At 41.9% G+C, this 27,499-nt stretch overlaps 2 protein-coding genes across 5 annotated transcripts; both read right to left on the bottom strand.

The window, feature by feature from the left end:
• On the bottom strand, window positions 1-27,499 carry LOC143100681 (E3 ubiquitin-protein ligase TRIM35-like). Of its 4 annotated transcripts, none has more exons than XM_076264081.1 (7): window positions 26,575-27,259; window positions 25,061-25,156; window positions 24,222-24,452; window positions 24,063-24,085; window positions 23,859-23,977; window positions 21,014-21,195; window positions 1-1,269 (listed from the first exon to the last, which is right to left on the bottom strand). In XM_076264081.1, the coding sequence occupies exons 1-7, from the start codon at window positions 26,938-26,940 to the stop codon at window positions 904-906; spliced, it is 1,383 nt and encodes a 460-aa protein (XP_076120196.1). In that variant the 5' UTR covers window positions 26,941-27,259; the 3' UTR covers window positions 1-903. The 4 variants fall into 4 exon arrangements, with proteins under 4 accessions (XP_076120196.1, XP_076120197.1, XP_076120198.1 ...); XM_076264084.1 differs by lacking the exon at window positions 1-1,269 and adding an exon at window positions 13,025-13,133 and having other exon boundaries at window positions 21,004-21,195; window positions 26,575-27,499; XM_076264082.1 differs by lacking the exons at window positions 21,014-21,195; window positions 23,859-23,977 and adding an exon at window positions 2,064-2,182 and having other exon boundaries at window positions 1-1,445; window positions 26,575-27,243.
• On the bottom strand, window positions 6,622-10,224 carry LOC143100675 (uncharacterized). Its single transcript, XM_076264072.1, has 5 exons — window positions 9,638-10,224; window positions 8,792-8,878; window positions 7,599-8,622; window positions 7,298-7,483; window positions 6,622-7,183 (listed from the first exon to the last, which is right to left on the bottom strand). Exons 1-5 carry the CDS (start codon window positions 9,968-9,970, stop codon window positions 6,867-6,869), a joined length of 1,947 nt encoding a protein of 648 aa, XP_076120187.1. The 5' UTR covers window positions 9,971-10,224; the 3' UTR covers window positions 6,622-6,866.

Raw genomic sequence — 27,499 nt, 5'->3', positions numbered from 1 at the left:
ACAACTGTAAAGAGTATTAATAAGACAGAAACATACTGTACAGCATGAGCAACATTTCTGGACAAATGTATGGATGCATGCTGTAGACTGGTTTCACTGAGACAGAAATCATGTTTTTTTCTGTTTCATGTCACACTTTGCAGATGTTGGAAGGCACAACGCTGCTGATACACATGCATAAACTGTGACATATTTGTCCTGCCATGTATATCAGTGCTAATACACATGCGTAAACTGACACATTTATCTTGCCACCTGACCATATCATATCAGTTGCCACCAGATTTCAAGAGTTCTTGTTCCTCGTTTACAATATTAAAAAAGTAATGGCAACAAAACAGGAAGTCAGTACAAACATCAACAGGGATATCAAAGCTCTAAGAACAGCAGTAGAAGACACAGATAAAGCTCAGCAACAAGTGGACTAAACTCACCACAGCATGAGCAAAAAAAAATGTAAATGCACAAAAAGCTGAAAACCCTTGACAGGAAGGGACATGAAACTAGCTGTCAAAGCTACTTGACTACATGCACAAACTATGTGACAGTATGCACAAAATGAAAGCAGTCATAGAACCACAGCCTTCTTATTTGTGTGTGTGTGTGGTGTGTGTGTGTGTGAGAGAGAGAGAGAGAGAGAGAAACTGTATCTTGTCACTATACCTTTAACTCCTTTAATTACATGCAGAGACTATGTGACCGCATGCACAAATTCAAATGAAAGTATAGACATAGAACCACAGTCTTTCTATTTGTGTGGGAATAGGCTGGACTAGTCCACTGAAATCTTTCCACATGGTTAAACAAATCTGTTCAGAGTACATTATATATGATCCTCACCACATTTACACTGAATTGTTTCTACATTTCCTCCATGAGATTGCTGCAGTAGGACCCTGAACTCTATCTGAGTTGCTCTACTGTTTCTGCAGCCTTCACTGGTAAGATCCTGAGAGATGAAGAGGAGCTTACCCCAGTCCAGAAATAAGGCAAGACACTCTCAGTGAATGTGTGTGTGAACGAGTGTAAGTGTGTGTTATTATCAGGGTCAGAGAATGACAGCTCTCCTCTGTTCCAGTCCAGCTGCACTCTGATCCTCTGGAGTTTCTGCTCCACTGTCAGTAGGGAGCGCTGTTGGGTCGGATCAGCTGCTGTATACTGACCCCTGACCTGGAACACACGCCAGACTCCAGAGGTGCGAGACATACATCCCAGCCTTGTGCCGGACGCTGTCTTCACCCCCACATCCCAGCCTTTGCTGTCTCCGACCTCCCAGCAGTGAGTCCCTGAGTCAAAGCCCTCGGAGCCCACGACACAGGTATGGTATGAGAACCGCGCTGGGTCATTAGGAGGCCGCTGTGTTCCAAAACAGAGTGTCACGCTGGTCAGATCCCCAGACAGAAGGAGATTTGGGTGCGCAGTGTTGGGGTCCAGAGTGACAGGAGCTGCAGAGGCAAAGGACATTCAGGTGTTGTTATGTCATGCCATGTTATGTTATCTTATGTTATGTCATCATGTCATGTCATGTCATTTTATGACATGATGATTATAAAGACAAAACGATACACACACACACATACCACACACACACAAACACACACACTCACGCATAAAGGAAATAAGGAAGTCACTGGAACTACCACTGTGTCAGATTAATGTGAAAGACTCACTACATTGTTAGGATAACTGCAGAGGATAACTGCACACTCTGATCTCATTTTAAGTGAGAGCCGTGGTCTTGAATAAATAGCCTTAATTGGCTTGAATAAATAGCCAGACCAATGTGAGTGGCTGTCCTGTCCTTATTCAAGATAATCTCCAAGAGACCAACGTGAGTGACTATCCTGTCCTTATTCAGGATAATCTCTAATACAGACCAACGTGAGTGGCTATGCTGTCTTTATTCATCTCCTGGCCTTTATCTCTAGTTAAAGACTCACTACATTAACATTAAAAGTGCTATGTTTAGCTTTTTCTTTTAGTTTACAACAGAAAACATAAATGAGATCATTAGATAATCAGAGAGAGAGAGAGGGGGGGGGGGGGGTGTAAACTCTTCTCACTGTATTGAACAATGTCCTGCATCTTCTCCCAGACTCTGAACTTCAGGTTGCCCAGGTGCTTTGCTACATTGATCAGAGCTCCTGAAACCCTCTCTGGATCCTGCAGTGTGCACTGGGCTCTGAAATAACATTCAGGAGTCAGTGCTGCTGTGGGTTTGGGTTCAGAACCACAGAGAAGAGAGAGACAAGAGGCAGATCACTCACCTTTCCACTGTGCTCTTGTGGTTCTGGGGAAAAAACTCAAATAAGAATTAGGTTTCAATCTTCCTAACATGACGGACATATTCTGCTTTCACAGCATTCCCTATTAAAGGGCTGACTGACAACAGTCCTTAAAGTAACTCAGTGTAGGAATTCCCCTCTTTATCAATTGTCAAAGTTCTGGGTTGTTAGGTCGAACTCGATTGCTAGTGCTTGACTCCAGACTCAAGAATTGGCCAGGTTTTGTATATTTAGATATTAGATTTTTTAAATGAAGAAACTGGTTCTTACCTGCAGGAATGTAACATCATCAGCTCCCATCTCCTTCTCTATGGTTCTGATTGTGTCTGAAAGTGATGAGATCTCTCTGGTCATCTTCTCAATCTTCTCCTTCATCATCTGACTCTTCTGCTCCTCTTCCTCCCTCAGTGCTGCGATCCTGGCTGCCTCTTCATCTCGTAGAAACCGGTGAAGCTTCTCAAACTCCTGCTTGATCTGCCTCTCTGTGTGTTGAGTCTGGATCTGTTATACCATAAGTGCATTTCTTTTATGGCAATACTACAAACAACAGGCATTAGCTTTACTACATATGCATACTATGTATAGTCATTAGGCTTACTTTTATGTGTTGGGCCTTTTCATCATAGGTGATTTGAACTTTGCACAATGCCTTTAACTTCTCCTGTAAATGATTCAGTTTTATGTTGACCTCTCTCTGAAACAAATTATTAAATCAACCCAATGATACAGTTGTGACTGAACATAGGAAGCAAAGTGACAGAGTACTGGTGTCATTGACAGAGAGACAGGCAGAAAGAGAAAATTAGAAGTTCTCTCTGTAGGTAATATGAGAAATGGACATTCGATATGAATCATATGACAGTGGTAGGTAAATTAATCACAAATAGATGGTCATGAAAAACCTTAGTTAGGTATAATTGTTAAAATAACACAATGCAGTTCTTCTATCATAAAACAACACCTTCAAACTAATTTTGATCCTACTGTACACAGACTTACAATACGGAGGATGGTGTCTCTGGCTTTTTGCCAAAGCCCACTTGAAACATCTAGCCTTGCACTATATAGCACTGTCGTTGTGGATAGGAACACTACCCTTTTTTTTGGTTTTGACTAAGGGTAAGGCTATTTGCTAGCCTAGAAATCTAGACGCGCCCCTAGTGGGCTAGTCTAGCAACTCTCCGTTGGCTTGTGAGCTCCAGAAATCGAAACGCAATCAGGCCAATGAAATCGTGTATATAGTCGTTAGGTGGGCTTAACATAATGATTGATGGCAGAGTTGCAACGGTTTGGCTTGAATTCCCTGCTACTTGAAAACAAATAAGATGGATGTTGCTGCTGGCGAACAGTGTGACACGAGTTAAGCTTTTATTAAGTTGGCAAACGTTTGAACTAGCCAACCAGCTCCGCTGGTGGGAAACGCATGGGACTCATAGCGCTGCCGCTGTCCTATTGCGTGCAGAGGGAATTTGAAAGACAACTGATTATCCCGCCCCTCGGACTGAGCACTGCGAACGGTGAGTGCCCAGACCCTACATTTTAATGTGGGTCTGGCTCGTCAGGCTAGCTATTTGCACCCCTGGTACAATTAGCAGTGTATGCTATTCGTACCCTGGTGCAATTAGGCTACGTTCAGACTAAGCGTCTTTTCTCAGCTGCCGGCGTCCGTTTTACATTATAACCCTATGGAGTAGACCGTGTTTTCAAAAAAGTCGTCGGCTTCTTTTAAAACACGACTGCAACCGTCTTTTTCTGCAGCTCAGAAGTTGAGAAATGTTCAACTTCTAGCGGAAAAACGCCATACGTCATGCTGTCTTACAGATGACCAATCACAAGCAGATTACCGAGACCTGCATGACAACCAAGTAAAAAATGGAAAAGGTGACAGAACACCGGTCGAGAGACTCCGAAACCTTTCAGAATTCTTCACTTTCTGCTGACGAAAAACGAATGTCCTCCATGTTTTTTGTTCTCGTGAGCAACGCCTTTTTGTTGTTATGTCACAGGGTGTGAATAGCTCAGCTGTGTGGCCAAGGCTATTCGTACCAGGGATGTAAATAGACACTCCGTTTGACTAATTCCACTTTAGTGCTTAATGGGAACCCATTGAAAACAATGTCCTACATTGTTGTTTGACAGAAAGATTTCTCCGTCTGTCTGTCTGTAACTATGTTTTATGAATTACATATGCACCATATCCATTAAGAATTATAATTAAAAAATATTGAAGTAGTAGTCTAAAATATTACTCAGTATGAGCTTACTTACCAATGAAGAGTATATTATAGCCTTATTATTGGAGATTGCTGTAACTGATTTTAAACCTTATCAGTATTCTTACCTTATACTCAAGTACAGCTTCACTGATGTGACTGAAGTAATGGCTTTCTCTCTGACTTTTGTCCTGCAGGAAAGTCTCACACAAGTTCTTCAGATGCAGGTTAAGTGGAGGGTTTTCTTGTGAGGTTCTCTTCCTGCAGACTGGACATTCCCTAAACCCTCTGGTTTCCCAGAACTGCTGCAGACACATCTTACAAAAGCTGTGACTACATAGCAGAAGAACTGGATCCTTGAAGATTTCACAACACACCGGACAGGAGAAATCCTCCTCAGAGAAAGATGTGGAGGACATTTCGTCCAACAACTGTAGTTGCTGTAGGCTACGGTACTGGCTGGTGAGGAAAGTCTCTCTTGTCTCCTGTAGTTGTTTTTTGTTCTCGTGAGCAACGCCTTTTTGTTGTTATGTCACAGGGTGTGAATAGCTCAGCTGTGTGGCCAAGGCTATTCGTACCAGGGATGTAAATAGACACTCCGTTTGACTAATTCCACTTTAGTGCTTAATGGGAACCCATTGAAAACAATGTCCTACATTGTTGTTTGACAGAAAGATTTCTCCGTCTGTCTGTCTGTAACTATGTTTTATGAATTACATATGCACCATATCCATTAAGAATTATAATTAAAAAATATTGAAGTAGTAGTCTAAAATATTACTCAGTATGAGCTTACTTACCAATGAAGAGTATATTATAGCCTTATTATTGGAGATTGCTGTAACTGATTTTAAACCTTATCAGTATTCTTACCTTATACTCAAGTACAGCTTCACTGATGTGACTGAAGTAATGGCTTTCTCTCTGACTTTTGTCCTGCAGGAAAGTCTCACACAAGTTCTTCAGATGCAGGTTAAGTGGAGGGTTTTCTTGTGAGGTTCTCTTCCTGCAGACTGGACATTCCCTAAACCCTCTGGTTTCCCAGAACTGCTGCAGACACATCTTACAAAAGCTGTGACTACATAGCAGAAGAACTGGATCCTTGAAGATTTCACAACACACCGGACAGGAGAAATCCTCCTCAGAGAAAGATGTGGAGGACATTTCGTCCAACAACTGTAGTTGCTGTAGGCTACGGTACTGGCTGGTGAGGAAAGTCTCTCTTGTCTCCTGTAGTTGTTTGTGAGAAATGTTTCAGTGGTCTAAAGTTCTTCACAGACACGCCCATGTCATTTCCTCATGAGATGAGGCGCAGTCTGTGGGCTGCACTCGGTGAAAACAAAACCACGTGGTTGTATTTATAAACTGAAAATGAACAGAACCATTATGATGAGCTAGACAAAAGAGCTGCAGTCTGAAGTTCATGGATTTAGTGAGTGCCCCTACGGTAAAAACTACCAGCTGGCATAGGCTCATTTGAAGGCTCATGCAGCTGGCATAGGCTCATTTGATTCTGCATCATTTTTTTTATTCACTTCAGTTGCCATTAAGGGGATTACATGGATGTGTTTGTGTTCACCTATTTGTCCCACACTGGAAGTGGCTGCAATGTTTAGAATATAATATCCTTCTTTACACAGTGTGTTAAACTTGACAATTACTGTTTGTTTGTGAGAAAAAAACACTAATTGGCATGGTTATGTATAAATGATGTATGGTCTACATGAATGCTTTCTATTGAAGTGTCTTCTTTGAACTAAAAACAGAGAACTGAAACAGAGTTGAACAGCAAGAAGCTTCACTTAAATTACAGTGTTTCTGATTGGTCAGCACGTCTCAGTTAGATACAATCTAAACTCTTCCCTGTTAAGGCGGTTTCTGTTTTATTACTGACTGAGAAAGGGGTTGCATAGAAACATCACGTCATTAAATATTTGCTTGGGAGCTACATCTGGTGTGTGGACTTCACTGTTATTGCTGTGAGTTATTAATGTCATTTGACATCACTTGAGCAGGGTAATTCAAGTGCCAAAGGCCAATCCATACAGTTGTAATCATCTGGTAGCTGCATGAAATGAGTTTATGAAATGAGTCATAAAAGCCAATAAAAAAAGAGACCAGTGCACAGGGTACAGGTTTACCAAACGCTACAAAAGGAGAACCAGACAGAGATGAGGATTGAGATTTCCTAAGATGCTCTGCCACACAGAAGATTCAGCAAATAGACTTTAACAGTCCACCATATCAGGTAAGACTTGTGTTTAGACTGAGTCCATAGTGACCTTCAGATGTGTGATGATGAGGGTTGGTGTTCAGGACCTGGAAGGTGAGTGATGAACTGTGCCACATCATTATAATCAATTTTATTTTATTTTCTGCGTATGTGCCAACGCCTTGGGCGGTGACCCATGACCCCCATGCCCAGATCTGCCAGTGCCTTAGAGTCACCCTCAAACTTGAAACCTGTGGTGGAGTCCGACGACACACCTCCAAACCTGAAGCCACCAGAGGCGGCGCTAGAAGGGTCAAATAGGGTACCACCAAATTTGAAGCCACCAGAGGGGGCGCTAGAGGGGTTTGAGAGGGGTTCACCAAATTTGAATCCACTAGAGGAAGAAGAGGTACTGCTGGAGCAAAGTTTGAATCCTGCAGATGATTTGGAGAACATGGAGTAACCAGTTGTTGCTGTGTGGGGAAGAGATAGAACAAAACAAATGAGAGGTAGATGTTAAAATCAGAGCGAGATAAAAAATAAAACAAATACAATTTAAAGTAAAGATAATGAGGAGTCAGAGGCACCTCCTAACTTGACACCCCTGCTGGAGTCTGACGATGCACCTCCAAATTTGAATCCACCAAAGGGGGCGCTAGAGGAGTCTGAGAGGGTTCCACCAAACTTGAATCCACTGGAGGCCGTAGAGGTACTGCTGGAGCCAAATTTGAAACATCCAGAAGAATCAGAAAACATGGAGGACCCAATGGCCTCTGTGTGGGGTAGAGAGAGAATAAGTAAAGAATGGTTATCATTTTTAGTGGAAGAAACCAAGGATGCACCATGTACTGATAAAAGTATTAGATTGATTGAAGTTTTCAGTCCTACCTTCAGGCTCAGGTCTGGCTGCATGCTTGTTGCTCTGGCAGGCCACACACTGTAGGTCTTTAGCTTTGTTCTGCACACTGCACACAGCACATTCCCAGCTGCCAAAATCAAAACCTCCTGAGGATGAGGGGGCAGAGGCAACTCCAAACTTGAAACCCCTGGTGGACTCAGAGGATGAGCATCTAATCTTGAGTTTACCACAGGCCACACACTGTAGGTCTTTAGCTTTGTTCTGCACACTGCACACAGCACATTCCCAGCTGCCTTTTCCTTTCTGATCCCGAATGACCAGGCTGCCAAAATTAAAACTTCCAGAGAACAAGGGGTCAGAGGCACCTCCAAACTTCAAACCCCTGGTAGAGTCAGCCGATGCGCCTCCAAACGTGAGACCACCACAGGGGGTGCTAGAGGCGTCTGAGAGGGTTCCCAATTTGAATGAAAAAGAGGGGGTGTTAGAGAGGGTTCCCAATTTGAATGAACCAGAGGGGGTGCTAGAGAGGGTTCCCAATTTGATTGCCCCAGAGGGGGTGCTAGAGGCGTCTGAGAGGTTTCCTAATTTGAATGAACCAGAGGGGTCTGAGAGGGTTCCCAATTTGAATGAACCAGAGGGGGTGCTAGAGGCGTCTGAGAGGGTTCCACCAAATTTGGATCCACTGGATGTGCTAGAGGTACTGCTGGTGGTTCCCATAGAAACTGCTGTGGGGTTACTGTCCAATTTAGTGGAGGAGGATGACGATGAGGAAGATGAGAAAGTGTCAGGTTTGGGGGTCTGGCAAGTTACACATTTGGTGACTGCTGCAGAGTTGTGCAGGAGGCAGGAGCCACAAGTCCAGGAATCTGCTGCAAGCTTGAACTGGTCCCCAATGACCCCTGATGATGTGCCACCGTCAATCTTCTCCTTCATCACCTGACTCTTCTGCTCCTCTTCCTCCATCAGTGCAGCTATCCTGGCTGCCTCTTCATCTTGTAGAAACTGGTGAAGCTTCTCAAACTCCTTTTTGATCTGCCTCTCTTGCTCCTGAACCTGTAATATCAAACACCATCAATCTTATACATTACATTTCACACATTAAATCATGAATCTTATACATCTTGTACATTCAATTTTATAAACCTTACTGTATACATCAAATGTATATATCATAATCAGAAGACTAGTTGTTTTGCTATAAGTGTGTAGGCATCTCCCTTACTCGTCTGTGTCGAGCAGTTTCATCACAGGTGGTTTCAGATGTATCCAACTTTTGCTGTAAAGGCCTCAGTTTGACCTTTAGTTCTTCCTAAAATGAATTCAACACGTCATTCAGCACTGGAAGCAAAAGGGGGTCAACATAACCGTGTGAGATAATGATAGATCCATCATTCTTCCCAAGATGGGATTCTTCCTCTGCACTTGACCCATCCACGGTTAATGAACACACAATGAACACATGCACACGCGCACACACACACACACACACACACACACACACACACACACACACACACACACACACACACACACACACACAGGGCACCTCTGTGGATGTGGACATGGGAGAGCACTGGTCAATCACACCATGTTACATCAATCTGCAGTCACATAACCGATTCCCTAACCTGAAGACTATATATGCCCACATTTATTACATGATCCCCAGTCATGGACACATACAGCACACCGTACACAGGCAGAGAACACAAGCGCTGGCCACATTATTCCTACCAGTCTGGTCGAATCAACCACAACTCTGAATCCCTTTACCAGAAGGCCAAGGCTATCCCTAATATGTGTGTTCATGAGATAGAACGGCTGAGGCAGAGGGGTGGTAATGTTTTATCCAAGTAAATATTTCAACAGCCTTTGTAGTCTTGAGTAGTTTCCCACTTCTATCTCAGGTAGAAAAGAAACATTAGTTTAAGGACCTGGTGACACCTAGTGGTTTGGGCTGAGCACTGCAGCAACTACACAATCATGGGCTTAGCTGTGTCGTCTCAGTGACAAGGAAAACCTCTACAAAAAAACACAAACACTTTAATACTTGACCAAGACGCCTTACCTTAAGCTCAAGTGCCGCTTCACTGATGGCGCCAACACTGTGTTTTTTACGGAGAGTTGAGTCTTGACACACAAAACTGTAGAATGTTTCCCTCTGACTTCTGCCCTGTAGGAAAGTCTCACACAGGTTCCTTAGATGCAGGTTAAGTGGAGGACTTTCCTGTGAAGACTCCTTCCTGCAGATTGGACATTCCCTCGAACCTCTGGTCTCCCAGAACTTCATAAGACACATTTTACAAATGCTGTGACTACACAGGAGAAGAACAGGATCCTTGAAGACTTCGCAACACACAGGGCAAGAGAAGTCCTCTTCTGAGAAACCTCTGGTAGCCATTTTTACTATAGTTACCGCTGCGCTACAGTTCTTTCTGTGTTTCACAATCCCAGTTTCACTTTCTCTAGTCTGAAAATGATACTCAGTGAGCTTGAGCCAGAGCACTCAGTGAAAATACACCTTGGCTGTTGTCCATCCTATACTGTTTAGATAAAAAAAAAAAACACACAAATGAACACCTTTGCTCCTTTCAAAATATATATTTCACCAAAACCCATCGAATGGAACTGTAACACCGGTATCACAAGTTCACTTTGTCATTCAGGTTTCTGGGGGAGTGTCACTTGTCATTACTGGCAGTCTCACTTAACCCTTTACACACATGCACCTCTTCTGTTGTGGCACAACTTCATCACCGTAATTTGTTGTTCACTGTATTTTTAAATGAATTATAATTTAGAATTGACAGAATTTCATACAACTATTCTTGTAATGAACATAAACATAAACACTATGTATCCATCTCATGTCACATAATTTCTAAGAATTCATATTACTTGTCGTTTCAATTTGTCTTGATTTGTCACTTCCTCCCAGGACAACTTTAGGCTACAAGGCCATCCTGAATCTTAAATCTTAAAATGAGTAATCCAGCCTGGATCAGACTCACACTGCTACACTCACATACACTACTTCTAGGCAACCCATTGAGAACAGGGATCACTGGGGGGTTGCCTTCATGCCAGATGTGTCACTGACTGTTTCTACAAAGTAAACAAACAAACAAACAAACAAACAAACAGAAAACACAATAGAAGAATCCTCCAATCACAGCAAAACATACATGTGGCATACAAGTATCAGTGTGGTCAAAGATGGTTGATTACGAAGATACTTCCTGAGAGGCCATTTCCTGTCCCTGGACATTTATGCAAATAGGGTAGCAGTACACGCCCTCGCACATTTATGCAGTGATTGGGCTATTTTTTTAACATTGAGGTCTATGGCAGAATCCAAGAATTTCCCAAAATTTGTCAAAGCCTTATTTTTCTGAGCAATGGATGCACATTTCGGACACGGTATCATGATCTCCAAACCCTCCTCCCTATTTCAGTAGAATGTCGTGATAGAATGACCCTCCAGTAGGGAGAAAATAATGAAGGTGTACACCAAGTTTATTTTGTACTCCGGCTTGTCTGGCGTGGAACCGAGGCGTTCAAACGTAAGTCATACGTCAGTGCCCCTGTGCAGGCGGGAACTGAACCAGAGCCCGTCTCTGACTGAACTCCACTTTGCCCTCATAGACATGAACTAGGACGACCCATCTTGCTACGCATTCATTATCTTTGGTGTGGTAATCCAGCAGGCTATGTTGGCAAGACTTCAATTGTGTGGCTGATGAGATGAGTGGCAACAGCTGTGCGGGCAGGAGAACTTGTGATAGGTTCAGCCCTGCGTCAATCAGTTAGAAACCAGGAAATACAGCATCAAAAATAAAACATGGAGTGGATCCACAACATGACAAGACACAGGGAAAACATGGACATGGAGTCTGGATGAACTAGGCAGCGTCACACCAATTGATGAGATCAAATATGAGACAATGAGAGTTTTAAACCACAGCCAGTATTGCATGGTCAGACATCAGACCATATAAACATATACATACTTGGAACTATACTCTCATTCAGACAAATTTTGTTTCAAACAGTCTAGCAAGATAGCAACACAGAACGCAGTTGCCAGGACACCAGAAAGCAGAATAACGCAATGTTCGACTTCAGCAATAGCTGCTCACAATTAAATAGAATTTGGACTTTGAAAGCAGCATGAAGGATACATCTATGCTGCCTTCAAAATCCGGCAGAACGAAGGTATCTTAGAAGGCAGCATTTCATAGAAATATTTAATTCCGACATGCATTGATGCCTCGCCCCCCTTTTAGATATCTTAAAAGGAGGCATTTTTTCCTGTTTCGGACACACACACACACACACACACACACACACACACACTCTCTCTCTGATATAGTACAATATAGATAATCTCTCTGATATAGTACAATATAGATTCAAAGTGCTTTACAAATGTGTAGATAACACTGAATCCTTTATTACATTGAGGCAGGAGGTGAGTACTGACATCAACAGGTGTATAAAGGCTCGAAGATCAGCAAAGGTAGTGGCACACAAAGGCTGATAATAAAGTACACTATGTTAGCCTCGTGAGACCATCCTGATCTCGCGAGCTTCAGGGTTTCACTCGCAGATCAGTCTGGATACTTTCCGTTAAAGAAAATTTGGAGCAGTTCACCAAACGAACGTCCAATCAGCGTTGGCTTTGAGGCGGGTTGAGGTGTGACGCAACGAACAACATGACGGCATCCACAGAGATGAGCATAGCTATCGCGCAAGTTTTATTCAAATTAGAAAGTATTCCTGGGTAAACTGTGAAGCTATGAGTCTCAGCCATGCAGCTGGGAGGAATGAACGACACAGACATCCTCCACGGCTGATTCCAGTTCATAATGGAGGAATATACTATCTTCAGAAGTGTAGGGCCTACCGTGAAAACTTGATGGGAATTGTCGTTGATTAGGTTCATAAATGGTAAGTTAAAACATCTTAACGTTTGTCACGTTACCTAACTTAATTGTATGTTAAACGGCATTAGAAGAATACTTTGTTCATCTAATTGGTTGATTTGGCCCGTCGATTACCAACAAAGGTGGTGATAGACAGATGGTTTATCCAATCAGCTAACCAGTAAGGACCGCCCCTTCCCAAAAGTTCTTCAATGAAAAGTTCCCAGATGGATATGCGGAGCAAATCCATCTGGCGGAGTCAGGTTAACACTATGTGACAACCAGTAATGTTCACAGGATTTACATAACTCAGATTACAGATTGAATCATTACATTAGATTAGAAACCTGGCCCATTGAAGGCGTCAGAGAGGGTAAATGTGATCCATTATCGAATACAGACTATATACAGGTTGTCGTAATAAGCAACAAAATTGGATTACAAAAATAATGTAATGTAATGAATACTTTTTCATTACTTTTTTTTTTTTATTATTTGTATTCATTTATTAGTTTATTTGTCAGGGACAATGCAGCAGACATTATTACATAATTATCAAAGTCAAAGGTGTGTATGTGTTGCATAAAAGGTTTCTGGCCAACTGGCTAATTTGCGACCCCAGTCCCTGGTCAGGTCTTTCTAGAAAGATAATAAAAAAGACAAAAATAAAAACCTGGTGTGAGTTACATATCATGCAGAAGATACATTGTAAACTAATACTGTACCTCAACAACACAAATGACTCAAAATTGTGCACATCAACTAAAAAAAGACACTGCCACATAATCCTTCCAGACATATTCCTTTTCTGTACATCTTTTTTGCTAGGTAGATAGATAGATAGATAGATAGATAGATAGATACTGTATTGATCCTCAAGGGGAAATTCAAGGGTCTCAGTAGCATACAGACATAACACACAACATGCACTTACAGCAGAAATGGTAAACATAAGTATAAGTATAAACATATAACTAAACTCCACTGTAAAGACAGTTGAAGATAAGACAGATAAGAAAACGAACAAAACGAAATACTAAATACACTATATAAGTTAAATTAAGAAAGTCCAATGTGCTTGAGGGTGATCAAGCATAAGACGCTTGTAGTGACAGGGCCAGGACTGGTGAGGTGCTAAAGGGAGTGAGTGTCATGGTGCAGGTGCAAACAGTAGTCCAACCACAGCCCTTAGTTATGTGTGCCTGGCAAGGTGCTCAAGAGAGTGAGTGTCACGGTGAAGGTGCAAAAAGTAGTCCAACATTAGTCCAACAGTGCAACAGTGCAAGAGTAAGGTCTAGAGACCAGAATAAACTAGATGTACCGCATAGCGGTACAAAATATGACCGCCGCTCAGTCCTGTACATCCGTTCCGCGAAAATAAATCACACTTCAATTTGTCTCCATATTTTACTCCATCCCCCACTCGAAACTTTTGTGTATGCCTGTTTGGCATGCCTGAGTGTGTGTGTGCGGCTGCACAGAAAGTAGACTACTGGTGCTGAAAAGGTGAATAGATTGTAGAATAGCCGAAGAAGATTTAAAATCTCTAAACAATCACAAGTAGGGCAGTTCATCACAGTTCATCCATTGCAACTGGATTGATGAAAGGTCACTTACACCTGTAGGCTACATTGTATTTGGGAAAAGCAAAAGGTATCAGCATAATTTTATTTATTTATGTATTTATTTATTTATAAATAAACAAAAACATCTCTGTCAGTTCCATGCCGTTTTCAACAGCTATCAAAAACAAAGGTCATTTTTGGATGGATGGATTTTTTGTGAATGTTTCTTCTTCTACGTAAGATTTTAGTCATCTTTAGTTCATGTAATGCACAAATTAAGTAACAGTAGTCTGAAACGTTATTGTTAATGCACAAATTAAGTAACAGTAGTCTGAAACGAAATGCTGTTTTACATCTAACCAGTGGTGCAAATAACTGACATGTCCAAATGGGCCTTGATGAAATGCGTCGCTAGACTGTTCATACACATTTTAACGGAGCTGTTGTCCGTTATATTGTTCGTGCAAATATAGGCTGATTCATGTTCCCTTGCATTGTGTAACTGAGGTCCATGGCTAGTCTGGCTTTCACCAGACCAAGCTCAATCTTTTAAGAAATCAAAAAATAAATAGCGGGCAGATCAGGCTGGGTTCACCCAGCCTAGTCCATAGGCACCCGATATTGTTTAATTTTCCGATTGAGATATTCACGCTCTGGCTATTCTAAATGCAAAAATGCATCAGGGAGTTGACAAAACTGTAACTAACAAACTAGATCCTAATAGAAAGCTGTTAGCTTCCCTAAGCTACAGGTAGGCTTATAAGGTAGGCCTATTTACAACATAAATTGTCAATAGGCTATGCTGGCGACACAAATAAAATCTCCTTTGGAAACCAATGGCTTACGCCTTACAGTATCAAGCGGACTTAAACTGCCATATCGTGGCGAAAAGTAATAAAATTCACGCAGCTCCATGAGTCAAGGAAAGCGCGAATGAAGTAGCCACTTCTAAATGGAAGGTGTGTTGCTAAAGCAGCCATAATGAAATGAAGGTGTCATTGTTTGGATACTTCACACACACGTGCTTTTTAATTTCACAGACTACAACTACCAAGCTGTAATCAAAGCACATCGATTCCCCTCTCACACCCTGCACGCACTTAAAACAAAATAAACAGGCGTCTCAGTCTCACGCATGTATAGGCAAAACTGTATCAGACCGGTGTAATGGTGGTAAATCTTCCATTGCACAGAATGATTTTTGTAGCACGTGCAACAAATGACAGTCGAAAGATACAATTACAGTGCTGCTATCAATTTGCTTGGTATAACCGCATTTATAGTTTTCTACAAATGCAATCAATCAAATTGGCCTCCATCACTCAACCAACGCTAACGGTAACATTACCTAGGTCCTTATTGATATTATAAGATTAACGTACCTGCAGTAAAAACCAAGCATGTCCGATAAACATCCTCAGATTTATTTCGGCTTCAAGAAGAAATGGGAATTACATTTCATGTGAACATTGTCCTATCCTTATTAGGCGTTCTCTGCGGTAAACAGTCCTTGTAGGAAGCGTCCATTGTTTTTCCAACCCACTTTTAACTTCCAACAAAATTACGTCTCACTGCAACGATGCGCCATCTAGTGGACAAACGACTACTTATCGCCAATACTGGAAATGCAGCCATGATGATGATGAATATTTATTTTGGCTTTCTTTTAATCCTACTGAATTTGTAATTATGTATCGGCCGTTCTAATATCGATAGTATGTGGGTGCCTGTGTGTGTGTGCATGTGTATATGTGTGCACCGCCATCTACAGGCCAATGAGTGTACAGTCACTAAATGTACACATAACCTAATTTTTTTAAGACCCCCCCCATGAAATTCTACGAAACGACCAACATACCATAAAAGATTCTTCATCCTCAGTGCCACGGTTCAGGTAGTTATTTAGGAAAAACTGCTTTTTTTGCGGTTCGGGGGGCCCAGCACGGGGGGGGGGGGGGGGGAGTGGCCCCCGGGGACGAAACAAAATTTTTCCGTAAAAGTCTAGTGGGGCTACATACCCACCAAATTTCATGTGCCCCGGTGGTTCGGTGTCCCGGGTATCGTTGACCAAAAATTCAGGAAGTAGATGACGGGGAAAAAAAAAAAAAAAAAAACTTTGACAATCTCTATATGACCGCTTCGCTAGCGGCGGTCATAATAATATAGACAAATAGGACAGTAAAGTGTAATGTAGACAAGGTAAAATAAAAAAAAATATTTCAGTGCAAGAACAGGTTGAGGTAATAGGGTTATAGCCATTCATTCATTCCATTCATAAAACCATGTCAACTTTAAAACACAGCTAAGTTAATGACAGAGTAACTGTCCCTAGATTTCAGCATATTATTTCTCTTTATGTTTTCATTCATTCAGTATTGTATCAGAAGCCTGACTGCAGCCATTGATCATTGATCATGTGTGCTAATATAGCATGAAAAACAGTGTAGCAGTAAAACAGTAGTGAAAACATTAGGCTGTGTACAATAGTAAAACAGTAGTAAAAACAGTAGTAAGCAGTAGTGGGCAGTCAGTACTCAAAAAACATGGACATGGAGAGGGTGGAGAGGCAGACAGACTAAGCAGAGAAGTCTATCTCTCCTCTTCCCTTTAGTGAGGCATTGAACAGTTCAATGGCCCTAGGAACAAATTACTTCCTCAGCCTTTCGGTTGTGCATGGCAGTGAGCGAAGTCTCCAACTTACCCTGATAGCACTGGGGCGTTGAATCCACGTTGAATCAACCTCCGCCGCTTCAAACAAATGTGGATTCAACGCCCCTCAACGCCCCTTTGCTATCTGGGTATCAAGCTCTTTTGGTTTTTGATAGTGCTGTAGAGCAGATGACATTCATTGTCCAAGATGTTGATCAGTTTGTTTAGGGTCCTTTTGTCAGATATTGAAGTGATGCACTCCAGTTCAGCTCCCACTACAGAGCCAGCCTTCCTTACCAGCCTGTCAAGTCGCCCAGCATCCTTCTTCTTTGTGCTTCCTCCCCAGCATACCACTGCATAGAAGAGGGCGCTGGCCACAACAGACTGATAGAACATCCTGAGGAGCTTGCTGCACACATTGAAGGACTACAGCCTCCTCAGGAAGTACAGCCTGCTCTGTCCTTTCTTGTAGAGTGCATCAGTGTTGGCTGACCAGTCCAGTTTATTGTCCAGGTGGAGACCCAGACACTTGTAGGTGCTTACCACCTCCATCAATGGAGACTGGTAGCAGAGCGGGCTTAGACCTTCGGAAATCCACCACCATCTCCTTGGTCTTTGAAGTGTTAAGTTGAAGGTGATTGAGTTTGCACCACTGCACAAAGTCCTCCACCAGGCTCCTGTACTCCTCCTCTTGCTCATCCCTGATACACCCCACAATTGCAGTATCAGAAAACTTCTGCATGTGGCATGACTCGGTGTTGTAGCGGAAGTCAGATGTGTACAGGGTGAACAGGACTGGAGAGAGCACAGTTCCCTGTGGCACTCCGGTGCTGCTGATCACAGTGTCAGAGAGGCAGTTCTTCAGTCTGACGAACTGTGGTTGCTCGGTCAGGTAATCTGTAATCCAGGTTACCAGGTGAGCGTCCACACCCATCTGCAAGAGTTTGTCTCCCAGTCTGAGGGGTTGGATGGTGTTAAAAGCACTTGAGAAATCAAAGAACATGATTCTCACAGCACTTTTCCCCTTGTCTAGGTGAGAATGTGTCCTGTGTAGAAGATAAGTGATGGCATCGTCCACGCCCACTTTCTCCTGGTATGCAAACTGTAAAGGGTCTAGTGCGGGGCGTACCTGGGGTCTGAGTATACCTAAGACCAGCCGCTCCATTGTTTTTATCACATGTGATCACATGCGACAGGCCTGAAGTCATTAAGCTCTCTGGGGTGTGGTTTCTTGGAAACGGGGGTGAGACATGATGTCTTCCACAGTGTTGGAACTTGTCCGAGACCTAGACTCCAGTTGAAGATGTGCTTCAGTGGCTCCCCCAGTTCAGCAGCACACAGGTGCACACCTGACATAAAGTCAATTTGGAAAGCCCAATTGGTCAGAAGGGTTTGAGGATCACTATAATGTGTCAGAAATGTATGATTTCTGCAGCATGGTAGGCATGCACACTTGAGAATCAAATAATACATGACATGCCTTATGACTTTAAGAGCTCAGCTACTACAGGAAAAGTGTCTAATGGGACCGTTCGTTATTTATAAATGGGGTCACCGGAGGAAAATAGGGGAGGGTCATGTCTTTTTCTTCTTTGTTGAGGGGAGGGTCACCTAACTTTTTTTTGTCTAGGAGGGAGGGTCACCTCAGCAAAACAGCAAAAAATCAAAGTGGCTTGTTTGATTGTTGATTTCTGTCGCCATATAACGTTCTCTTTCGTTCCATAGCTCTGTCAACATTGAACAATATAAATAAGGGAGATTTCCCGGGTTTCTCACGCAAAATACGGAAAATGTCAACATTCGTCCCCATTAACGTTGGAAGGGTTGGAGCAACAAAGTAGCCTACTTTATTCATGCCTAACAGCCTATATCCATTTGGTCAACTTTATCCAGCCCTAAAAAAGCTAAATTTAACTTTGGTTTACTTGTAGTTTACCGTGTAGCCTAACTTTAAACAGTGTGCATGCTTAACACAAAGCATACTTGTGCTTCATTCATCCACACATCCAGCTCCTAACGTTTTGACAAGCATTTCTACCAATTGACCTTGTTCCTGCCCATCTCTAGCTTTGCTGTCTCCATCCTTTCTGTTTTTGTTGTTTGCAAAAAATATATAGTATTTATTGGTAACCAGCAACAAGTGCAATTTGTTAATCGCTGTCATCCTCTCTCCTGCCAACAAAAATGTGTTAGGCCTACGTTCCAAGTAGCAGTGCATAATTCTGCTTCATAAAGTTGAACAAATACATTTGGTCATATAAATAGCCAGTTTATGGTCTACAGTGTAGTTGGTAAGTTATGGTAGGCCAACTTGGAGTGAATATACAGGGGGAATTCTTTGTCTAGTTGAGTAGCCTGGCAGGTGCGCACGTATACGGCCGAACACCGCAAGCGCTAATGAATCTTGCTCTCACGACAACCACGTCGTTAACTTAAATAGGCCTAGGTTAACATCACTCTGAGTTCGCATTAAGCAAGCAAAACGATGATTTGAATACATCTGTTTCACTGGAAGGGCAAGGGGGAATAACAGGACAACACAGAGACAGGCCAGAATGCAGGACTAATGTTATGAGCAGGCTTGGAATTTCACCATTTTGGGGGCAAGGCCACTTGGCCTTCAGTTGGGCATATTTGGTGGGGGGCACAAAGTCAGGGCACCAAGGCCAAAGTTAACAATTTCAATCATTTTTATAGCCTACTGTATAGATACAGTAGGCTATAAAAATGATTGAAATTGTATTTAGCCTATTCAATAGACCTGCATCACTGTATGAAACATTACAAAAACATGAAACATGACATATTACATAGAACTGTAAATCATCTGATCATCTAATATTTACAGATATCTAGGCTATATTTAACATTTAATTTATATTTGGCCTGTTATGAAATCATGTATTGAACAATTTAAGCACAGCTCAGCTTTAAGAAACTGAAATAGCCTATGCATGCTTAGCATTTTGTCATCATTAAGGCTACTTTAACAAACTCTTAGTCAGCTGTATCCTCTGATTTTAATATTTACCGACATCTAGGCGATATTTGTAACATTTATTTTGTTTTTGGCGTGTTATGAAATCACGTAGGAAAAAAATTAAACACGTTGTGAAACTTAAAGCCCAAATTTGGAGACATGCATGTCAAAATTTGCTACAAATTCAAAACCGGATTACTCTGGAATGGCTAACTGTACAGGGGACTGCTTTAAACCTTCGTGTTCGGTAAGGTCTGCTGTTTATTTTGATGGTTTGCCATGTTTTGAACGAAGGGTTCGTTAGTAATTCCAAGATGAATGGGTAGGAAGATGGGCGCAGATCCTAGAATTTATGATTCAATTTAATCATAGTATTTATTTGTCTCGCGAACTGTTCACCAAATGGCTAACATCTTTTAAAAGCTGAGAAAAAGCTCTTTCATGTGATGTGATACTTGTGATGCCTGTATGACGAGTAGGCTACTTCGCAAGTAGTTCAACTGAGAAGAATGGGAATCTGGACGCACTTACTTCTTGCCGTGCGCTGTCACTTTTCCACTGCGTAAAATGCTACAATAATTTGCGCTGTGAAAGATTATTTTGTCAGGCCATAAGCTAATAAAATACGCTATTAGTCCGACGCAAACCAGAATATTGAGAGAAGGGGGCACCAAGGCCACAGTGGCTAGGGTATTTAAGGTGGTTGCTAGGCTGTTGCTAGAATAATGAAAGTGGTTGCTATGCTATAAAAGTGGTTGCTAGGTTGTTGCTAGGGTAATTGTAGTGGTTGCTATGCTATAAAAGTGGTTGCTAGGTTGTTGCTAGGGTATTTAAGGTGGTTGCTAGGCTGTTACTAGGATAATTATAGTGGTTGCTATGCAATATAAGTGGTTGCTAGGCTGTTGCTAGGGTAATTTTAGTGGTTGCTATGCTATAAAAGTGGTTGCTAGGCTGTTGCTAGGATAATTATAGTGGTTGCTATGCTATAAAAGTGGTTGCTAGGTTGTTGCTAGGGTCATTATAGTGGTTACCATGCTTTATAATGTGTAAATAGTAAAAAAAAGTAAGAATAGTTAAAAGTTATTAAAATTGGGAGAAATAGAGAGATAGATAGAGAAAGTGAAGAAAAAGAAGTGAAAAAAGTCCAGCAGCACTCTGATCCTCGGGGGATTCTGCTTGACTTCCAGGGTTGTTTTAGCTTGGCATGGGGAGAGTGCCGTATATTTCTCATTAGTATAAAACACTTCCCAGCATCCACATGCACTGTCTACCTTCCCCCTGCGAGACACTTTTACACCCAAATGCCAGTGATTACCGTCTCCAACCTCCACATCCCAGCAGTGTGTCCCTGAGTTAAAGCCCTCACAGCCCAGGATGTCGGCATACGTATCAAGTCTCTCTGGGTTTTCAGGAAGCTGCTGCCACTCATCACTGAGTTTCACACTGGTCAGATCCTCAGACAGGATGAGATGAGAGTTTGCAGTGTTGGGATCCAGAGTCACAGGAGCTGCAGAGAGAAAACACAATAATTCAGAAATAACTGTGTTTTCTAGTCTGTTCCACTGTCCTGTGACTGGAATGTTGAAAAATGAATGTTCTAAATAATATCTGGGTTCATTGAATTCAACATAGAATTTTAGAACCTTGAATTGTTGTGGAACGGAATTTTATTTTCAAGAACCCACACTATCATGAGATGTATTATTCATTGCCAGCCCAACCTTATAGGGTGGAAGAGAAACATGTTCACAGTATGACTTAACCATTTCAAGTTTGTATGGCATGCTCATTGATTTTCTACAAGGCCCTAGATTTGGAAATAAATGCAGAAAGAGTGATATTAATATAAACTTCTTTTGTACACGTTTGGTATCAATCAATATGTATTTCTTTACATACTATATTTAATGATGTGCCAATATTTGAGTTCTCCACATATAATGGGTTTGAAGTTTTAAGGATTAAACAAGGCAAAGTTATGTTTTCCGGTCATTTTCATAGAATTAAAATGGTATGTGGGGTAGCTAGTATGTATGTGAAAATCTATGTGGGCGTAGCTTGTTGTATGGTCATTTAGTGTACAAAGTGGAAATGTCGTACTATAGATAGATAGAGTCAAAATATTTGTTTTACCTCAGGGACAAGAATGAAAAAGCATATGTAACCAAGAGAGTGTATCTATGAATGAAACATAACAACATTGGCACCTTGTACACAGTGGTCTTGGGTGCTCCTTGTTGGTGCCCCCCCCCCCCCCCAATCCCAATCCTCCCCCACCTATGCAGCCCTTGCCACTTAATCTACTAAACCCCTCTTCTACTGCACTTTTTACCCCCCCCCCCCCCCATTAATGCACAAATAGGCTGACACCAGACATAATTTCACTGCATTTCTTACTTCCAGTAACTATATGCATGTGACAATAAACTTCCTTGTATCCTTGTGACCATAAACTGAGCTATTCACAAATTGATTTTTATAAAGCTACCCCACATACCATTTCAATCCTATGAAAATGACCAAAAAATGCAATCACAACCCGTGTTATATTTAATATCTTCATATGCATTTGTTGTTGTTGGGACCTGAAAGATTGGCTCAACACAGTAGAATGCTGATGTATTCTGATGTGATTCTGTACACTATATAGAATGCTGATGTATTCTGATGTGATTCTGTACACTATATAGAATGCTGATGTATTCTGATGTGATTCTGGAATGCTGATGTATTCTGATGTGATTCTGTACACTATATAGAATGCTGATGTATTCTGATGTGATTCTGTAGCCTACACTATATAGAATGCTGATGTATTCTGCTGTGATTATGTACACTATATAGAATGCTGATGTATTCTGATGTGATTCTGTAGCCTACACTATTTAGAATGCTGATGTATTCTGATGTGATTCTGTACACTATATAGAATGCTGATGTATTCTGATGTGATTCTGTAGCCTACACTATATAGAATGCTGCATTCTGATGTGATTATGTACACTATATAGAATGCTGATGTATTCTGATGTGATTCTGTACACTATGTCCTTTGTGTGACACGTGCAGCTGTATCTTCACTCGTACCCGGGTGTTACCATGCACAGGCTAATGGGGAACATATGCACATACTGTAAGTGTGAGTGGGGTTCCCCTGAGGCCCAAGTAAACAGCTGGATACAGATTTACTAGTCAGCAGGTCAGAGTGCCCCTGCCCTGGCACATCTGGGAGTTTGGTGCCACCAGGTCAGCAACCACAACAGATGCAGAGGCCTGGCCTAGTTATATATGGCCTATAGGCCCTCTGTTCTTAGGCCATGGGCATGAAGGTATTCTCATTTATGGGCATGTCCAGTTTTGTACAATTGGAGGCATCTGCCACACGGCAGATTTACGCTAGTTAATTGCTTTTTCTCAGGAATGTAGCTTTGAGATGGATCCACGGAGCAACTGCACGCTCACCTCTGCTGAGTGCTGAGTGCGTTGGCTTCAACCAGCAACTAATAAATAGATAGCCTGTTAGACTCTGCAGTCTGACTGTTCGAGACTTACCCATTTCCCTTTGCTTTTGCTATTTTACCATCTGCAATAAATCACTTTCTTTATGATCCTGATCCGCCTGTCAACTTCAATACACACATGGATACCAAAACACAATGCAACATTTCCTTGGGCAACAAAAGAATCCAACAATTAAGTATTTGTAGACAAATTACTGATACCATGTGGCACAAAACAATTTAGTAAAAAAGACCCTCAATATCACCAGTTTTGCACTTTCTTCCAAATCTAGGGCCTTATATAAAACCAATAGGCATGCAGTATAAACTTATATTATGATATTTTATTATATTTTATATTTTAGACTAAGCCCTTTTAACATTTAGACAAAGCCCTGTAGTCTGGGAACACAAATATTGTTTCATATCCCTTTTCCTTATCTCCATACTCATACAGACCTGGAAAATACTATAATCAAATTCCATATTCCATATTTATCCATACTTCTCCATACTGCCTAGGAACCCTGTCCGGGTTTCAGGTTTCCCGCCTGTGTGTGCATTTGGATTTTAACTCACTGTATTTGACAATCGCCTGCATCTTCTCTTCATGTGTGTGTGTGTGTATGTGTGTGTGAGAGAGAGTGTGTGTGTGTGTGTGTGTACTCACTGTATTGAACAATCTCCTGCATCTTCTCCCAGACTCTGAACTTCAGGTTGCCCAGGTGCTTTGCCACATTGATCAGAGCTCCTGAAACCCTCTCTGGATCCTGTAGTGTGCACTGGGCTCTGAAATAACATTCAGGAGTCAGTGCTGCTGTGAGTTTGGGTTCAGAACCACAGAGAAGAGAGAGACAGGAGGCAGATCACTCACCTTCCCACTGTGCTCTTGTAGTTCTGGAAAACAAGAGGTGAAATGGGTTAACATGGATTGAGTGTGTATGCGAGTGTGTGTGGTTCTGACTTGTCTTGCTTTTCTATTTTTCTTATTAAAATGACTCATAATGGGAAATAAATCTTTTTTCTTATGTACCTGCAGCAGTGTGACATCGTCAGCTTTCAAGTTTCCTTGTATGGCTTCAACTTTGTCTGAAAGAGATGAGATCTCTCTGCTCATCTTCTCAATCTTCTCTTTCATCATCTGACTCTTCTGCTTCTCTTCCTCCCTCAGTGCAGCTATCCTGGCTTGCTCTTCATCTCGCAGAAACTGGTGAAGCTTCTCAAACTCCTGCTTGATCTGCCTCTCTGTGTGTTGGGTCTGGACCTGTAATACCACACATCACCACATGGTGGAGTCTCACACTTGGTATATGTGTATGTAATACTACCCATACATCAGAAGACTTTGACAAGATTTGATTGGTTGATTGGTTGATTTGATTGGTTGATTTTATCTTTCTCACAAAAGATTGGAGTCTTCAATCTGAGTCTCTCAAACTCCTTCATCTGAGGCTCTGTGTTTTGAGTCTGGAGCTGAAATGCCAAATATTATCACGTCACGCATGAAATCAGTGTCTGCTGATATCACGGTCATCAGTCTTTGGTATGGGGGCATCACACTTACGCTGATGTGTTGGGTATCACACTTACGCTGATGTGTTGGGTATGGAGGCATCACATTTACGCTGATGTGTTGGGTATGGGGGCATCACACTTACACTGATGTGTTTGGTATCACACTTACGCTGATGTGTTGGGTATGGGGGCATCACACTTACGCTGATGTGTTGGGTATGGGGGCATCACACTTACACTGATGTGTTGGGTATCACACTTACGCTGATGTGTTGGGTATGGGGGCATCACACTTACGCTGATGTGTTGGGTATGGGGGCATCACACTTACGCTGATTAGTTTGGTATCACACTTACGCTGATGTGTTTAGCAGTGTCATCACAAATTGCTCTGGCTCCTATAAATGCTTTCAACTTCTGCTGCAAAGGCTTCATTTTCACTCTCAGTTCATCCTAGAATCAAATCAACATATATTAAACACACACACACACATGTAAAACTGTGTGTGTGTGTGTGTGTGTGTGTGTGTGTGTGTGTGTGTGTGTGTAACATTGCCCGCCTCCGACCCTTCCTATCTATTAGTGATGCACAAACTTTGGTCCACTCTCATTATGTCCCATCTAGATTACTGCAACTCACTTGTCCTTGGTCTCCCCGCTAAATCCCTTCAAAGACTGCAATACTGTACATTCAAAACTCTGCAGCCAGGCTCCTCACCCATACCAAACAATCTGCACACATCACCCCCATTCTCCGTCCCTCCCCCCTCACAACCTTGCTCCCCTCTACATCTGTGACCTCTTGACCCTTTACATTTCTTCCCGCTCACTCAGCTCCTCAGACCAAAATCTCATAGCCATCCCCCGCACCAGACTCTCCACCCTGGGTGGCAGGTCTTTTAGTGCCTTGGCCCCCAAATTCTGGAACTCCCTCCCCCAACCTCTACATGACTGCCCTTCTCTTCCTTTCTTCAAAGCACATCTCACTTCTCCTCCACACCCAACACATAGCTCCATACACATAGCTCCATACACATAGCTCCATACACATAGCTCCATACACATAGCTCTATACACATAGCTCTATACACATAGCTCTATACACATAGCTCTATACACATAGCTTGTCTTTGCTGTATTGTTATTGTTTGTCTGTTGTTGTGTTTTCCTTCTACTATGTAAAGCGACTTTGGGTTTGAGAAAGGTGCTATATAAAATAAACATATTATTATTATTATTATTATTATTATTATTATTATTATTATTATTTGTCACACTGGTTTTTAAGCAAAATACACACACTTTTGGAGTTTTTTGTTTTTGAGAAAACAAACAAACCAGGACCAACACAACTGAAACAACAATTGGTTTCCCCAAATTCAACACAAAATATCACCAAAATGCTGCGGGGAGTGAATATTGTCAAACTGACATGGTCAAAATTCTTGTCACCCTTCACAAAAAGTGTCTTTTGCACTGAAAAAAACACACTTTTCATTGTTAAAATCCAGTGCTATGGTTATGGGTGGTCAGACTCAGACGTGAGCTGTGGTAGCATTCCTGAGAAATGTCAGTCCATTTCTAATGGACATAGACTCAAGTCATCAAGTATGATGTTTTCTCCAAGGATTTCCCAATATTTTAAGGACTGTACCTACCCCTTTACTGTATATGCAGCTGATTATCAGTGCCAGAGGAAGCAAAATAGGACTAGAGCATCACCTGGCCACATGCTTCACTTAAAACATAGTGCACCTTTCAGGGTATTCTTCATTCTTCCTCATCTAATCATACTACTGTTCTATGAGCATGAACAAAACAGAATACTGAACCAAAACCATATAAATGAGTGACAATGGGTTAATTCTTACCTTACGCTCAAGTGCTGCCTCACTGATGGGACTGAATTTGTGGTTTTTGTGGAGTTTAGAGTCTCGACACACCAAGCACACAAGCTGTTTGTCATCTTCACAGAAGAGCTTGAGTTCTGAACGGTGCAGACTGCAGCCTGGTTCTCTCCTTGTGGAAAACGTCTCACAGAGGTTCTTCAGAAACAGGTTAACTGGAGGCTGGACTGCCCTGCAGACTGGACATTGCCTGGATCCTTTGGAATCCCAGAATGTCTGCAGGCAGCCTTTACAGATGCTGTGAGTGCAGGTCAGAAAAACAGGATCTCTGAAGATATCATAGCACACAGGACAGGAGAAATCCTCTTCTAAGAAAGATGTGGAAGCCATTTTCTCCAAAAAAAAAACAACAACAAAAAAACACAGTTAGGATACTCAAGTTGTTCCTCTCTCTCTCTGTTTTTAGTTCCACTTGTCTGGAAAAAAAATGTGTGACAACCTGAAGGGTTCTCACTGAAATTAAACTTCACTGCCAAAAACAGCTAGGTTGGAGGAAGGATTTTCTGAGGGAGGGAATCTGGTAAAGGTCCTTATTAGTATGTGTAGTGGAGTCATCTAACCACATTCTCCAAGTAGGTCTTGCTGCAGAACACAAGATCCAAGGGGAGGATCTAGAGCTCCTGGAGTTGGATTTAGATCCAGCTCCACGCCTTGTGTTCTGCAGCCAGACAGCTGTCAGCTGTAGTCCCTCAGTTATGTTCATCAACTCACAAAATTGAAAATGCAGCTACAACAGAGCTGTCACTCCACTTTTGATATGAATGAGCTGGCTAAAGAACCTTTCGTGTATAAACCGAATTATGAGAACAAACTGAAACGCTGCTATGATTATTTTAGGATACAGACAAATAAATCATAAACATTACGGCTGTTAGCCACGAGGCTGGGA

Source organism: Alosa pseudoharengus, unplaced genomic scaffold (genome assembly GCF_046254945.1).
Source record: "Alosa pseudoharengus isolate Yale_2024_CS ecotype anadromous, Long Island Sound unplaced genomic scaffold, YU_APseudo_1.1 YU_APseudo_1.1_scf_3, whole genome shotgun sequence".
Lineage (NCBI taxonomy): Eukaryota > Metazoa > Chordata > Actinopteri > Clupeiformes > Clupeidae > Alosa > Alosa pseudoharengus.
Note: the sequence above shows the minus strand (reverse complement) of the source record. Positions and strands in the feature narration are given on the sequence as shown.